This window comes from Balaenoptera musculus, chromosome 19 (genome assembly GCF_009873245.2).
Source record: "Balaenoptera musculus isolate JJ_BM4_2016_0621 chromosome 19, mBalMus1.pri.v3, whole genome shotgun sequence".
NCBI classification, from domain to species: Eukaryota; Metazoa; Chordata; class Mammalia; order Artiodactyla; family Balaenopteridae; genus Balaenoptera; species Balaenoptera musculus.
In genome coordinates, this window is record NC_045803.1 from 58,694,801 (window position 1) to 58,711,339 (window position 16,539).

Here is a 16,539-nt window from a genome sequence, read left to right on the forward strand (position 1 = left end):
TTTGGAAGTCCCAGCCACGGCAATCAGAGACGAAAAAGAAATAAAAGGAATCCAAATTGAAAAAGAAGTAAAGCTGTCACTGTTTGCAGATGACATGATACTATACATAGAGAATCCTAAAGATGCTACCAGGAAACTGCTAGAGCTTATGAATGAATTTGGTAAAGCTGCTGGATACAAAATTAATACACAGAAATCTGTTGCATTTCTATACACTAACAATGAAATATCAGAAAGAGAAATTAAGGAAACGATCTCATCTACCATCTCATCACAAAGAACAAAATACCTAGGAATAAACCTACCAAAGGAGGCAAAAGACCTGTCCTCTGAAAATTACAAGATGAAAGAAACTGAAGTCAACACAAACAGGTGGAAGCATATACCATGTTCTTAGATTGGAAGGATTAACATTGTTAAAATGACCACACTACCCAAGGCAATCTATAGATTCAATGCAATCCCTATCAAATTACCAATGGCATTTTTCACAGAAATAGAACTGTTCACTTTTTAATTTGTATGGAAGCAAAAAAGACCCTCAATAGCCAAAACAACCTTGAGAAAGAAGAATGCAGCTGGAGGAATCCCTGACTTCAGAGTATACTACAAAACTACAGTAATCAAAACAGTAATGGTATTAGCACAAAAATAGAAATACAGATCAACAGAACAGAACAGAAAGCCCAGAAATAAACCCACACACTTATAGTCAGGAGGCAAGAATATACAATGGAGAAAAGACAGTCTCTTAAATAAGTGGTGCTGGGAAAACTGGACAACTACATGTAAAAGAATGAAATTAGAACATTCTCTAACACCATATACAAAAATAAACTCAAAATAGATTAAAGACCTAAATGTAAGACTGGATACTATAAAACTCCTAGAGGAAAACACAGGCAAAACACTCTTTGACATAAATTGTAGCAGTATTTTTTTTTTATCTGTCTCCTAGAATAATGGAAATAAAAACAAAAATAAACAAATGGGACTTAATTAAACTTAAAAGCTTTTTACACAGCACAGAAAACCATAAACAAAAAGAAAAGACAACCTATGGAATGGAAGAAAATATCTGCAAACAATGCGACCAATAAGGGATGAATTTCCAAAATATACAAACAGCTCATGTGGCTTAATATCCAAAAAGCAAACAACCTAATCAAAAAAATGGGCAGAAGGACTCCCCTGGTGGCGCAGTGGTTAAGAATCCACCCGCCAATGCAGGGGACACAGGTTCGAGCCCTGGTCCGGGAAGATCCCACATGCTGCCGAGCAACTAAGCCCGCGTGCCACAACTACTGAAGCCCGTGCACCTGAGAGCCTGTGCTCCGCAACAAGAGAAGCCACTGCAATGAGAAGCCCACACACTGCAACGAAGAGTAGCCCCTGCTCACCACAGCTCAGAGAAAGCCCGCGTGAAGCAACGAAGACCCAACACAGCCAAAAATAAATAAAATAAATAAATTTATTTTTTTTTAAAATGGGCAGAAAACCTAAATAAGCATTTCTCCAAAGAAGATATACAGATGGCCAACGGGCACATGAAAAGATGCTCCACATCACTAATTATTAGAGAAATGCAAAACAAAACTACAATGAGGTATCATCTCACACCCATCAGAATGGTCATCATCAAAAAGTCTACAAATAACAAATGCTGGAGAGGGTGTGGAGAAAAGGGAACCCTCCTACACTGTTGGTGGGAATGTAAATTGGTGCAGCCACTATGCAGAACAGTATGGAGGTTCCTTAAAAACTAAAAACAGAGCTACCATATGATCCAGCAATCCCACTCCTGGGCATATATCCAGAAAAGATGAAAACTCTAATTCAAAAAGATACATGCACCACAATGTTCATAGCAGCACTATTTACAATACCCAAGACATGGAATGTCCATCAACAGATGAATGGGTAAAGAAGATATGGTATATACACACAATGGAGTATTATTCAGCCATAAAAAAGAATGAAATAATGCCACGTGCAGCAACATGGATGGACCTAGAGATTATCACACTAAGTGAAGTCAGACAAAGAAAGACAAACATCATATGATATCACTTATATGTGGAATCTAAAAAATGGTACAAATGAACTTACTTACAAAACAGAAATAGACTTATGATTACTAAAGGGGATAGCGGGGCGGGGGGGCAGGGGGACGGTATAGATAAAGTAGGAGGTTGGGATTAACATACACACACTACTATATATAAAACAGGTAAACAACAAGGGCCTACTGTATAGCACAGGGAACTATATTCAGTATCTTGCAATAATCTATAATGGAAAAGAATCTGAAAAAGAATACATATGTGTATGTATAAGTGAATCGCTATGCTGTACACCTGAAACTAACAAAACATTGTCCATTAACTATACTCCAATTTTAAAAAATCGTTAACAAATGTAAAATAGCTAGCTAGTGGGAAGCAGCCGCATAGCACAGGGAGATCAGCTCGGTGCTTTGTGACAACCTAGAGGAATGGGATAGGGAGGGTGGCAGGGAGACACAAGAGGAAGGGGATATGGGGATATATGTATGCGTATAGCTGATCCACTTTGTTATACAGCAGAAACTAACACAGCATTGTAAAGCAACTATACTCCAGTAAAGATGATAAAAAATAAATTAATTAAATTAAATTAAAAAATGGTTAAAACAAAAAAAAGTGTGCAAGTCACAGAATGTAAGTTTTACCTTTAAACTAAACTATACATACACTGAGCTGTAATACTGAGGATATCAACGAAAGGTTACTGAAAAAATAAAAATGAATGAGTAGGGGTGGGGTGGCTGGGAGAGGAACCACGTCACTACGACAAAAGGTTCCGAGGAACAATCAGAGCCGCCCAGAGGTGGCTGGGCGCCCGCAGCTCACACAACTGCCAGTGCCTCCCACTTCCTACTCCACGAGCCACAGAGTTTAGCCTCCTTTGTCTTCTCATTCCATATTCTTCAGGGTTTTCCTCTCACTTTTAATGATGAAGTAAAAAAACAAAAAAAACCACCACTTTTAACATAATTTTGGTGTCACATAATACACACAGCCCCTTACTCATGTCACCTCTGAAGTTCCTCATCCTTAAGCCCTGTGTCTGTCTCCCTGCTGCCAGAATGGGGACAGGACGGGATGGGACGGAACGTCCCTCACAGGCTCACCGGGAAGACCGCGCACACACGTCAGAAGCACCCGGCAGAGCGCCCCGCGCAGGGCACGGACCCCTCTTGTGTGCGTGCTACCTGTCCTCTACTCATCTCTTCACTAACAATTCTGAAAGAAAAAGCATCCTTGTGATTGCTCAATCAGCCTCCCCAGCACGAATATGAACAGCACACTGGTTCACGAGCTTCATACCTAGTCTTTAAAGTACAGGAAAAAACCCACACAAAATAAGTGTTTTCAGAAAAATCCCACCCTGCAAAGTACCCGTACCAGAAACATACTCTGTTGGGAAGCTGGCGACAGGAGGATCGCCCTCCCACAGGGAGGAGCGGAGTTCCGAAGAGTATTTTAATACTTGATCGCGTCCAGGCGGAGTACACGCACCGCGCAGTGCCTCCCACGCAGCCCCAACACCCAGTACATTCAAAGTATCTCATTAATTTAACTGACTTTGTTATAGCTAGGTCGTTACCATTATTCCCAAGCTTTTAATTTTTATTAAAATGCCCAAATGTGATGGGAGAAGGGACTGTTTTTCTTCCCCACAAATTAATTCTCCTCCTTTTTCAAAGTTATTTTTTCTAGTCTAGACTATAATATTTCTAGAAATAGTTCCTACATATACATGTTTTAATTAGATTCACTGTGAATCAGTAAGAAAATTGAGGATACAATTTCTTTCTAGTAATTCTACTGAAGTTCTTATGTAAAAGTCCCAAATAACTACGAAATGATGCTATAATGCTCCCTTCTTATAATGAATCTGATGTCAATGTTTAAAGTATAAAAGACATATAAACTAACAACTGGGGTGATAACAGTCGCTCGGTTTACTGCCGTTCTACGGCACGTTAAAACATCTAGGCTTACCATGATTTACAATTCTGCAAACACTAAAGGAATATAGTGAAAGAGTCTTATGTTTAGAGATACAAGCTCTAAGCTACCTCTCCAAGACGACCTGATCCACGTGCCTGGCGCCACAGGTGACCAGCCCACCAGAGCACCGGAAGACCACACGCCCTGTCCCCAGCTCTCACCTCCTCCCCAGCTCTGGGTGTACTTGTCCATAAACTTGGTTTTGTCACAGCGTAATATAAAGCCAAACCATCCTATTCAGAGAGTTTCTCCCAACAGAAGCTTTTGCACGCCGGCTTTTGAAAAATAAGTAAGTAGGATACAGATGTTAAAATTCACTAGAATCTACGGCTGTGTAATGCATAAGAGAAACAGCCATGGGATAAAGGCTATGGAGAGTGTGAGTTGGTAACAGATATTACTAATAGGGCCGTAGAGAAGAAAAGCACTAAGGAAGAAAAGGTTTTCACTGAGGGGGCCTTTCATAAACACCAACATGTCCCTTCCACTGGGTTTTCACAGACGCTCAGGACACAGCCCCTACTAGGTGGCAGGGACCGCTGGCCTCTGGGATTGAAAGACAGAGACACAGTCTCTGCCCTCCAATAAGGCAAAGTTTGGTGATGAAAACTTAAAGAACCCTACTACAGTAGGGTAAGGGCTAGGACAGAAGGAGCCAGAAGAAGTCTTATTTAATATGTGTGCACCAGGAAGTAGGGGTTGGGATGCCCCAGGCAGCAGGTGTCCCATCTGAGAGAACAGCATCTGCAAAGGCTCAGGGCAACGTGGCAACACAGTGAACAGGAGCAATATAAAAGCTGAATATAGCCGGGCAAGGGGCAGATCACAAAGGACGCAGCACACCATGCTAAGAACTGCACGCCAGAGAATAACCCTCCTGCGGGCATCTTACCAGGACCGTTTCTGTGCCACCCTGGGAACTGCTGTTAGAGGCTAAGAGGGGCCCAGGGAGACTACGGGCTGTTACAGTACACAGACCCAGGCCAGGGAGACGAGTAGGTGTGGTACTAGACTACAACCAGGTTAAAGTCGGCACCTGAACATGTCACTGTTATTTCTAAAAGGAGTTAAGGTACCGAAATTTCTGTTTTAAATTTAATCAAAAAACAAAAGAGAGAAGTTATAAAGTTGCCTCTTGTAGACTTAAAACAATGGCATCAGTTAATTCTACAAAGAGGTCGTCACTCACATTCCAGTCTGCTTCTTGACTTGCGATGAGGCAGGGCCGCGCGGGGCTAGGGCTGTGCTTGTCCCCAGAAGACAGCTTTAATCTGTGCCCTGAATCCCTGATAAACTACCCCAAATCCACCTACTAAGGAGTGTCCCACAGATGTAACCATCATGCCAAGTGTGTTAGGGAGAGGTGAGGGGGGAGAGAGCGAGGGACAGACAGACAGACAGAACCAACGCTGAACCGGGCTGCGGCAGTGCCGATGGAGAACAGTAAGTCTATGGAGATGCTTGGGACCTGAGAACAAGCTGGTTGAAAATGAGAAAGCAGGCGTGGGCTCCTGGCTAGGGATCAGGACAAGGGCGCAGCAATAAAGGATGGGAAGAGAGGACCTTGCCTCTGTACACACTGAGCTCCCTGGGACATCCAGCTGTAGCTCAGTCCCAGTTAGTTAGAGATTTGGGGGTAACCAGAGAGAGCGGCAAAATCACAGCTGAAGATGTCATGAATTATAAAGTAACAAGAGAAGAGAAAGGAGGAGAGAAGCCTGAGGAATACCATCATCAAAAGGGCAGGAAAGCAGGAGAGAAACGGAAAACAAACGCTCATAGAAGCAGGAGGAAGTCAGCGGTGCCAGAGAAGTAAGGGAGGGGGCCCGGCTCCCAGGCAGCGGGTGACCAGGCCCCGCCCAGACCCTTTAACCCAGCATCTCAGCGGCCCCATTTGTTTAAAAAAAAATCAATAACACCATCCCCCGCGGAATTTCACTGCGCAGGGAACCCACAGAACAAATGAGAGATGAGAAGGATAAGGGCTGAAAAGTAGCCAGTGAATCTGGCAAATAAGAGGTCATCAAGATAAAGACATCAGTGAGACCCAATGGAGAGTCTAGAAGTAAACCGAAACATACTTGGGAAATACGCCATACCGTAACAGACAGCACTTTAAATCTGAGAGGGAAAGGATGCATTATTCAACAAGTGGCACTGGGACAACTAGGTGGTCATCTGGAAAATATAAAACCAGCTTTGTACCTTATACCAAATAAATTCCAGATGGATCTGCTAAATGTAAAATGAGAAACCACACAAGTTTTGTAAGAAGACACCACAGGGAATGGTTATCATGTATAATGCATGATGTGTACATGAGCACAATCTATGCACATGTATAGTAATATGTACGATGCATAATGTATACTGCATTTCTAATTGTGACACAACACCCAGAAGCCAAACGAGACTGATAAGAATGACATTAAAACAAACAAACAAACAAACAAACAAAAACTGCATGGTAAAGTCTCTTGGAAAAAATCCAAACCCGGAAAACAAATATCTACAACTTCCACTAAAGACAAAAGGATAATTTCCTTGAAACTTAAAGAGCTCCTAAAAAACAATAAAGAAAAGATCAACAACCCAACAGAAAGGGGCAAAGGATACGGAGAGCTCAACAAAAATAAATAAAATGGATCACCTGCAAACACGTCCCTGCACTGAGCAGCATTCCTCCCTAAGTGCCCGGCAGCAGCCAGTGGTGCGCCGACGCCCAGCGGGAGGGGAGGGACGCAGACAGGCGCTCACACATGCTCTGGAGGTCCCACAGGTGCAGCTCGGCGACACCCCAAAGAACTACATAAGCGCAGACCACGTGACCTGCCACCAACCCCACGTCCAGGCTGCGGCTCTGGAGACACACTTACCAACATGTGAAAGGCCATATGCAGGTGACGTGTACATGACATGGAAGTGACGGACATTGTCTGTAACAGTAAGATGGGAACAGTGCTCATCAACAGAGACACACAGGGCAGCCACAAAATAGAATGAAGCCGCTCTGTGCACTGACATGAACGCTCATCAAGAAAGACGCCAAGAGAAGCAAACAAGGGACAGACCTGTACGTGCAGCAAGACACCAGTTACCTATTTGTAAAGACAGAGAGTCTTTCTGGAAGGTTCTACAAGGAACAAAGAGGGGAACGGAACTGCATGGGTTCCTGGGTAAAAAAAAACAAAAAAACAAAAACTTGTTTTTTTTAATATGAAATAAAAGGTATCAACCAGCAGGTAAAGGAAAGGAACCTTGAAACGTCCTGTGTGTCCTTCCCTGATTGCATGGGGGATGGGGGAGGGGAAAGAAAGGGATGTTTCATTGAATATTCTTTTGTAGCTTTTCAGTTTTTTTTATTACCTCTCATTATCTATTAAAATATTTTTAATTTAAAAGATTTATTGGGTTCCCTTTAATAAAAACTGTTCTAGTTGAAGAGGCTGGGGGCAGAAGCCAGGTTCCAGGAGGCTGGCTGTATTCTGTATCACTGGGTTTGGGTTTGGGGGTGTGTGTGTGTGTGTGTGTGTGTGTCTGTGTGTGTGCGTGCGCGCGCACGCACACGCGGGCAGAATAGCATGTATGGGAGATCCTATTTGTATTTAATTATGCATATATGATGTTTTCAAAGAATACATAAGTATATATTTATATAGGCATTAGAACCTCAGAAGGATTCACACCAAACTGTTAAAAATGGGCTCTCCCTGGAGAGCAGGCCTGCTGGCTGCTCTGGGGCAGGACTTGGTCACAAAGGAACCAAGACGTGAGTGGATGGCTGAGGGGACACGTGGAAGGAAGGGTCTTGCTGCTTCCACAAAAGTGCTGATGCTCCAAGTGGGAAAACAGTGGAGGTCAAAGGTTGGTGTGGGGAGGTGGGGAGGTCAGGAAATAGCAAAGCGCAGCACGTGACCTAACAATGTCCCTGAGGAAACAGGCAGATGTGACCAGAACAGAGACAGAGGGACTGCCTGGGACAGAAAGGCAACCTCTGCCCCGAAACGAGAGACTAAGGACAGGACGGGTACAGATAACCTGCAAAACACCCACCCCAAGTTCCAACCCCCCAGAGGCGAGTCTGCTGGCCCTGCCTCTGAGGTCCTGGCCGTATACTGCGTCAAAGAGATTATGTGAAATTAGCTATTATTTGAAAGACAGTCTGTCTTGCCTTTGTCTTCTCTTCACTCTAAATAACTTCAGGCCTTCTAACCCACAACAAAACAAACTGCTTAAGAATTAACCAAATATTTCATTAGTTCTCGATAATTGCTTTTCGCTTTTGACAGGAAACGTTGCTATAATATGTTAGGTCTCACAGGGCAGCCATAAAATAGAGTGGCTATTATAAATAGGGAGGCTCCTACAAAACCGCTGCCTGGTTGAAACTGATTTCTAAACTGTATATTTCAAGGGTAAAGTCAAAAATCAGAAACCCTTCAATAACCTGTAAACCAGTTAGTGAACTTGGGGCAACAGCTCCTACTCAAACTAATGAGAGAAGCGGTGTTCTGAGGCGGGATCTCAAAAAAAAAAAGATACCCAAAAGATCTTTTCTTCTAAACTCCAATCCATCTAAGGCAGGAAAAAATAAAAAGAATACTGAAGTAGAGACTATTTTTCCTAGATGTGTTAAAATTTTTCCTTTGATTTACTAACAGTCTCTAAGGAGGTCAGCAGTCAACAATTTAGCAAACAGAAAGGATGGTACCAGCTCGGGTCCCTCCTCCTAGCTTCCTTTCAAGTTGTAAAACTCATAAGTGAATTTGTTGGGAAAATATGTATATTAATCCAAAATGTCCTCAATCCAAAAGCAAGGTAAATAAAGTATACAGGACTGAGAAGAAAAATGGGTAAAATAAAGCCTAAGTAAACAATGAACTTCAAAAACTGTAGAAAAAAGGCTAATGTTGATGTTTATCTGCAATTACGTTCTAACTTGTATCAGTAATGCTACCCCATCGCTCATCACACCCTAATATGACATGAAACTTCCAGCTTCTACAACTATACTCCAGAACACATGTGGAATAGGAACTCAAAAATGTTTGTTGAGTTAAATAAAGCAAATGCGAACTAGCTCGTGTCAAAGTAAATAGCCTTAAATTAACCTGAGGGCAAAAGACAGTAATTAAAGTGCCACATAATCTGAGCCATTATACAGGAGAAAAACAGCAGGACTGAGACTCCAAGGAGATGTGAGGGGTTTTCATTTTCAACGAATATACCAGCAGCAGAAAAGCAATTAAAACCGTACCCCAGGATGTCTCAATTCCTTATCATGTACTTCACTACAAAAAGAGGACACTCTTTGGGACCTATAAAAGCTGGCCAAAAAAAAAAAATCCAATCTATCTCAGGACACCCTCTCCTGCAGTGTGATGAAGGAAGCCAGACTTGCTTAGAGACTGGTGACCTTGGACCTCAGCTGCCTGGAGCAAGTGTGAACAGGGAGCCGCACTGGCCTTCCAGGCACAGCTCTTCCTCTAACCTGAGCGGGAAAACAGCAGCTCCAGGCAAAGTCCCTTCCTGTGGTTTCAGACTACTTTCAGCTCCAACAGTCCAGGGTTTAGGGTTAAAGGAGAAACCAGAGGAAGCCATTTCTACCGCACATGACAAACTACCAGGTGTCTCACCTCTGAACTGCAATGATTTCCAACAGCTTACGAAAAGCAACGAGACAAAGCAAGCTCTTGCTTGCCTTGGGCAAGAGATTATTAGCAGGTTTGTTCACCGTATCTGCGTGGACCCCAAGTTTCTCGGGCACTCAGCCCACAGAGGAGGACTCCGGAGCTGTACCACAGGACACACACCCAGAGGAGGGCCGCCACCCACCACACTCCTGCACTAAGCACTTTACAAGCAGTTTCGACACCCTCTCGAAGTGGGTCCGTGAGGATCCTCATCACGAGGATTCCGGAACGCGAGGGCAGGAGGGGCTCACAGCTCCCCGGCTCACAGCGTGACCACGGAGCTGACCGGCAGCCCTGAGAGCAGAGTGGCCTCTGCCACCTCTCACCGCAGTTCCGCTGGGAGCCCAGGGACAGACCTGCCGGGCGCTGCGCCGACGCCCAGCAACCCGCCAGGTGCGCTCTTACCGTTGAGAGCCGGGTCCCTCCGGACGGCCGTGTGCGGGCGACACTCCGGAGACGACTGAGCAAGTGTTAGGTGGAAGGGATTAAGACACGAGCCTACTAGCCGTGAATGAAAAAGTCTAGAAGCAAGCACCGGAGACAACTCACAAACCCATCAACTGACGGATGGACAAACAAAACGGGGTAGAGCCACACAACAGAAATTATTCAGCCTGAAAGGAGTGAAGTGCTGACACAGGCTACACAGGACATGAGTGAACCTTGAGAACAGTACGCTGAGTGAAAGCAGCCAACCACGAAAGGCCACCTAGCGTGTGATCCCATTCACATGAAATGCCCACAACAGGCAAATCCACAGACAGAAAGTAGATTAGTGGTTGTCACGGCTGGGGGAGGGTGAATGGGAAGTGACTGCAAATAGGTACAGGTTTCTTTTAGGGGTGATGAAAATGTTCGGGAATCAGACAGTGGTGATGGCTGCACAACTCTGTGAATATACTAGAAACCACTGAACTATACACTTTAGAGGAGTGAATTTCATGACATACGAATTAAATCTCAATAAATAAATAAGCATATGCCACAGCACTTTATCACTCATACAGAGAAAAGATGGCAAAAGATAAATTTAAACTTTTCCCAAAACTATGGCTTTATAATTAAATAAAATGGAAAGACAGTTTTTCGCACTGCACACCTACAGTGCCTAGCTACTGAGCACAGAGAAGCCACCCCACTCTTCCTCCAGCCTACGAACACCTTCCTTTCTGAAAGTAAAAATGTCTATTTTACATTCTTCACACTTTTCAACTTCTTCTACAAGTCCTTGGAGCAAGAAGAATTTTAAAATAACCCAGTGAGACTTTAGAGAAGGAATTGCAAATACTGACTATATCAGAAAATTTAGTTACAAGAAGTATGTTCCTTTAAATAGGATAAAGAATAAAAAACAATTAATGTCTTTATCTTTAAAAGATAAACACAAAGTCTCTAAGCTCAAAGAGTTCAAAACAAAACACAACGTCTTACAAAAGAAATGCAAACAGAGCTTTAAGGGGCTGCTTTTTCAGGACTGCACTAAATATTAGATTTAGGGATACTAACAAGGCAAAAGGCTTACTTGTTAGATTTCATAGGACTTGTGTATCAGTGTCAGGCATGAATTTGAAAGCAGCTAAGGAACAGAAAGTTAAGTGAATATGAGTGAAGTTAAGTTCAGCAGTGACACAGGGGATGTACTAGGTAAAACCAGACACCATGATTGCTTCTGAAACATGGAAGCAATGGCCCCAAGGTTACTCATTATAACCTCATTATTAAATGTCAGGCAAAATTCTCCAATTTCCCACAGATGAACAGAACAACAACAACAACAAAAAAGCCAGCTCCAAGTAACTACATATTCAAAAATCAATTTAGAAAACACCAAAACTCCAAAACATAAATATTTCACTCCCTGACAACGTGCCTTGTTTAAGTTAGTACTCCTAGGGAATTCCCTGGCAGTCCAGTGGTTATTAGGACTTGGCGTTCTCACTGTCAGGGGTCGGGGTTCCATCCCTGGTCGGGGAACTAAGATCCCACAAGCCCAGCACTGCAGCCAAAAAAAAAGTTAGCGCTCCTCTATGGAAAGCCAGAGAGGACAAGGCCAAGAGAGCTCTCACAGAACATCTCCTGGGCGCTTCACATGGGACCTCATGGAACCCTCCAAACGAGCCCATGAGACAGGTAACGTGCTTTCCACCCCCAAAGGGAAAACCAGGACGAGAGAGGATTCTGGCCAAGGTCACACAGCTGGTCAATTCCGAGCCCCTGCATCTCATCAAAGGGGTTTCTGGCTTGACAAAAAGTCTCTCTTATAAAAGGTATTTTTGTTCTAGCTTTAGCTCGCTGCCCCGCCAAAATAATCGCCATCTTCTGCTCTTATAAAGTGATGCATCTGTACACACAAAGGAATCCCCTTCAAGAGGTGAATATGACTGGTGTAACAGCCACAGACACGACCAGTGTTTACTAACACGAACAGAGGACTGAGAGCTCATGAAACTGGCCACCAGGGACTGGAAGCCCATGAACACCAGCACCCCAGAGCCTACTGAGTGCCCTATGGACAACCACATTTTATGGGACCCTGCTTTCCCTTCGTTGTAGCTGGAAAAACATTTTTAGGATGGGATTTGAACACACGCTTAAAAAAGGAAACCAAAGTCTCAGAGGTGGTTCATATCTCAAAAAAGATACGACAAGTTAAAAACCAATGTGGGGGGGGCTTCCCTGGTGGCACAGTGTTTAAGAATCTGCCTGCCAATGCAGGGGATATGGGTTCGAGCCCTGGTCCGGGAAGATCCCACATGCCGTGGAGCAACTAAGCCCGTGCGCCACAACTACTGAGCCTGCAGTCTAGAGCCTGAGAGCCACAACTACTGAGCCTGCATGCCACAACTACTGAAGCCTGTGCGCCTAGAGCCTGTGCTCCACCAGACACCCCAATGAGAAGCCCACGCACCACAAGGAAGAGTAGCCCCTGCTTGCGGAAACTAGAGAAAGACTGTGCACAGCAACGAAGACCCAATGCAGCTAAAAAAAAAAACAACCAATGTAGGTATCACAACCACGTCTCAAAGGAAATCATTAAAAGCCACAATCCACAGTTGAAAGAGCTTAAAAACCACCACTAGCAAACCAGAGAAACAAAGTTTTAGTTTCCGACAGCGCAGACACTATCAAAAAGCACTCAGACTACTGGTATGATTGCAATCTTTTACTTCCCAAAGAAAGTCAGTTTTAATCCCAAAACACACAACACACGTGGTCAAAAATAAATCCTTTTGCTTGGAGCACAATTCTGGCACAGGGTCCCAGGGGGCTGTTAAAAAGACGTTTGAGCCCCAAATGCTTTGTGTTTAAATAGTTTTTAAACATTTAGACAAAAGTTCACATTTCTAACTGAATGACCACTCTGCCCTTCCTGTTTAATTTGGAGACAGGAGATCTTTTAACTAATCCTAGTTGGACTCTCAATCAGCCTGGGATTTGTTTCTAAAAAGGAAGGCGGGTCACGGAGAAATAACTGTTTCACATGCGTTGAAGGCTCCAAACCTGCTTTTCGGTCTGTTAAAACAGCCCGGTTCTTACACACAGTATAAATACAGACACACGTACACATTCAGAAATACACATATACACTCTATACACATATATACGTGCGCACACACTCACGTATACACACAATGCACATACACTCAAGCAGACGTGTACTCACGTACACGCACACACTGACACACGTGCACACGGCGGCCTGCGGCCCATGGCGGCCTGCGGCCCACGCCGACCCTAACCTCCTTGGGGCGACGCCGACCCCACCACTCCCGGGAAATGGACACCTAAGCCGTGGGAGCCCCAGCACAGCACCCCGCGAACGTCTCCTATCGTTCCAGCGCCTTCTAATCTCCACCTCACTAGCGGCTTCCTTTTCTGATAATAAACACCAGATTTGGAGAAACCAAGAGGACACAATGTGTAACGGTTATCTGTCGCCCAACAGCCCGATGAAGGGGACAAAGGCCTTATCTCGGTTCCAGCTTCCCGCGGAAGACGTGTACCGAAGGCCCGGCGGGCCGCGAACTCTGCCCGGGGCGTCCTTCCCCAGTCCCGGAGCCCCCTCCCCCGGGCCCCGAGTAAGGCGGGTGCGATGGGCCCCAGGGGGCGTGGGGTGCCGGGCGGGGTCTAGGGGTGCGGGTTTGGAGTGCAAGGAGGGAATAGGGGGTTGAGGTGAGGGTGGGGTCTGAAGTGCAGGAGGGAGGCGTGGGACACGGAGTGAAGTGCGGAGTGGAAGCTTGGGGTGGCGAGGAGTCGGTGGGTCGGAAGCCTGGGGTGCGCGCAGGGGTTTGCGGTGATGTGGGGTGCCAGTGGGGGCTTGGAGAGCTAAGTGTGAGGTTTGGGGTTCCGGCGGGGGCTTGGGGCCCGGGGTGAGAGCTTGGGGCGCGGGCACGCACCTTGTGGCAGGCCGGGCATGTGGGCAGCGCGCTCTTGCCCCCGGGGCCCCCGCCGCCGCCGCCGCCGCCGCTCAGGCTGCTCTGGATCTGCGTGAGCTCCTGGCGCAGCACCTGCTTCTGGTGGAAGCTGAAGGCCGGGTGGTTGGAGGCCATGGTGAAAAGCAGCAGGAACTCATCGCCCGTGCGGCCCTCGTTGAGCTGCAGCCCGTAGTTGTGGATGATGGAGTCGATGTGCGTGAGCGTGCGGTAGAGCACGCCCGCCGCCTCGCGCTGCTCCGAGCCTAGCAGCGCCAGCGACACGAGCAGTTTGCTGCGCACCACCTCGTCTGTCAGGTTGGTGAGGCTGCCCAGGTCGGCCGGGTTGTTGGCCTTGATCTCCGAGTCGCGCAGCGAGTGGTAGTCCTTGCGGGCCAGGTCCTCGAGGCACGAGCCGAGGAAGCGCAGCTCGAGCGGGATGCACAGGTCCAGCAGGCCGCACAGGAACTCCACGCGCTGCGGCGACGGCAGCTCCGAGAACCAGCGGTACACGCCGTCCCTCTGCAGCGGGCAGCGCTTCTCCACCATGCTGCCGCCCGCGCCGCGCCGCCACGCGGGGCCGGGGGCCGCCGCCCGGGGCCGAGGCCGGGGCCGGGGGCGCGGGCGGGCGCGGGCGGGGGCGCGGCCGGGGCCGGGCGAGGGCGAGGGCGGCCGGGAGCCGAGGGCCGCGCCGGGGCCGGGGGCGCGCGGCGCGGGCGAGACCCCCGCCAGGGGCCGGCGGGCGGGCGCGCGCGGGGCGCCGGGGGGGCCCGGGGCGGCCGGGGCGGCCGGGGGCGGCGATCGGCCTCGGGCCCCCCGCTCACGGGCGGGCTCCTGGCCCGCGCCCGTCCCCGGCGGCGGCCGGTGCGCGGCGGCGGCGGCGGCTGCTCCTCGTCGTCGTCGTCGTCGCCCGGGAGGCGGCCGCCCCCATCTCCCCCCGCGCCGCAGGGTCTGTCACTGCGGGCCGCCCCCCGACGGAGCCGCCCGGGCCATGCCGCCGCGCCGCCGCGCTGGGCCGACGGCCGTTACCCGGGACGGAGGCCGCGGCGGCTCGGGAGCGGCGCTCGGAGCGAACTCGGGAGCGGGCGGCGGAGGGATCTGCGCCGGCACTTGCCACGGCCTCGCGCCTTTGCTTCCAGCGCCGCGGACGGATCCGGACCGAGCGCCGCGTTCGCAGCTGACGGGCGCCGGGACGAGGCGCAAGTGGGCGGGGAGGCCGCCTCTCACGACAGCCAGGCGGCCGGGCCCGCCCCCCGAGCTGATTGGCTCGGGCTGCGCCTTCTCGGCCCATGATTGTTCCGGGTCCCCAATCCGATTCGCCCCTGCCGCGGCCACGCCTCCCCGGGGCTGTCGATCACGTTGGAACCGCCCCGGCCCGCCCCGCGGCGGCCGGCGGAGTCAATTGGCCGGCGGGCCGGGCGGGCCGAAAACCCGAGGCGGATTTCTGGTTGCTTTTGTTCACACAGATCTGCGTGGAGCATTGTTTTAGGTGAAAGCGGGCGTCCGGGCTTCCCGTTTTATTCCTGAGCGTCACAATAGGAAGGTAGCGAGTGTCTTCGAAAAGCCGCTGGAGCGGGGCTCGAGAGACCCGCGTCCCCATTCCCCCTCTGTCTCTGCGAAGCTGTGTGACCTTGGGCGAGTGGCTTGGCCTCTCTGAGCCCTGGGCGCCACCCCCGAAAATGAGGGTGCTGATAACCGCCCCCGGGGCCCGTGAGAAGGTCGTGAGTTCACAGAGGCCGGGCGCCCGCACCTCTGAGGCGGCTGGCCTGCCTTGAGATGTGACGGGAACAAGCTCTGTGCGAAAACCTCATCCAAATGGAGCCATTAAGTCGGCCTCCTTTCAGCGGGTTACTTCCTCAGCTCCGGGAACCGAGAGGATGCAAGCACACCGGCCAGGGTCAGGGAGCATTTGCACTGGCACGGATTGTGGGTTGGGGACAGGCGGGGGAGAAGCTGGTGGCCCAGCCACCTATAACCCTACAACTTCAGGCAGCGGTCCGCCATCTCCAGATAAGGAAACCGAGGCCCGGAAGCAAGAAATTCATTCTTCCCTGCCCTTTCAGTAGAACCTTTCTTCTGACGTCCTGTGGTCTAGGACAGGGCCTGTTCCTGCATTTGTTCAGCAGCTCAACGGGGGCCTGGTGGACGCCAGGTTCTGAACCCTGGGGGGCCCCTTGCGAACAAAGCCTGCCCTCCCGCCTTTGGAGCTGACAACCTGGTCTTGGGCAGTACACAATAGAGATTGATTGAATAAATGAATGCATTTCTTCAGAACATGGTCCAAGGTACTAGAAACTTCCTAACAAGACGTTCTGCAACCTCTGGACTTCAAAGTTGAACAGACACTGCAGAGCCATACTTGGGGTGGGGGGAGAAGAT

The 16,539-nt window shown here is 48.5% G+C and overlaps 1 protein-coding gene across 2 annotated transcripts in view; it reads right to left on the reverse strand.

Annotated features, from left to right (window-relative positions):
* Nucleotides 1-14,764, reverse strand: part of ZCCHC14 (zinc finger CCHC-type containing 14) — a 59,005-nt gene extending 44,241 nt beyond the window's left edge. For both annotated transcript variants that reach the window (XM_036832554.1, XM_036832553.1), the window contains exon 1: nt 14,146-14,764. In XM_036832554.1, the coding sequence (XP_036688449.1) occupies nt 14,146-14,709 (564 nt within the window). In that variant the 5' untranslated portion in view covers nt 14,710-14,764. The remainder of the gene's footprint in view (nt 1-14,145) is intronic.
* Nucleotides 14,765-16,539: the final 1,775 nt, after the last annotated feature.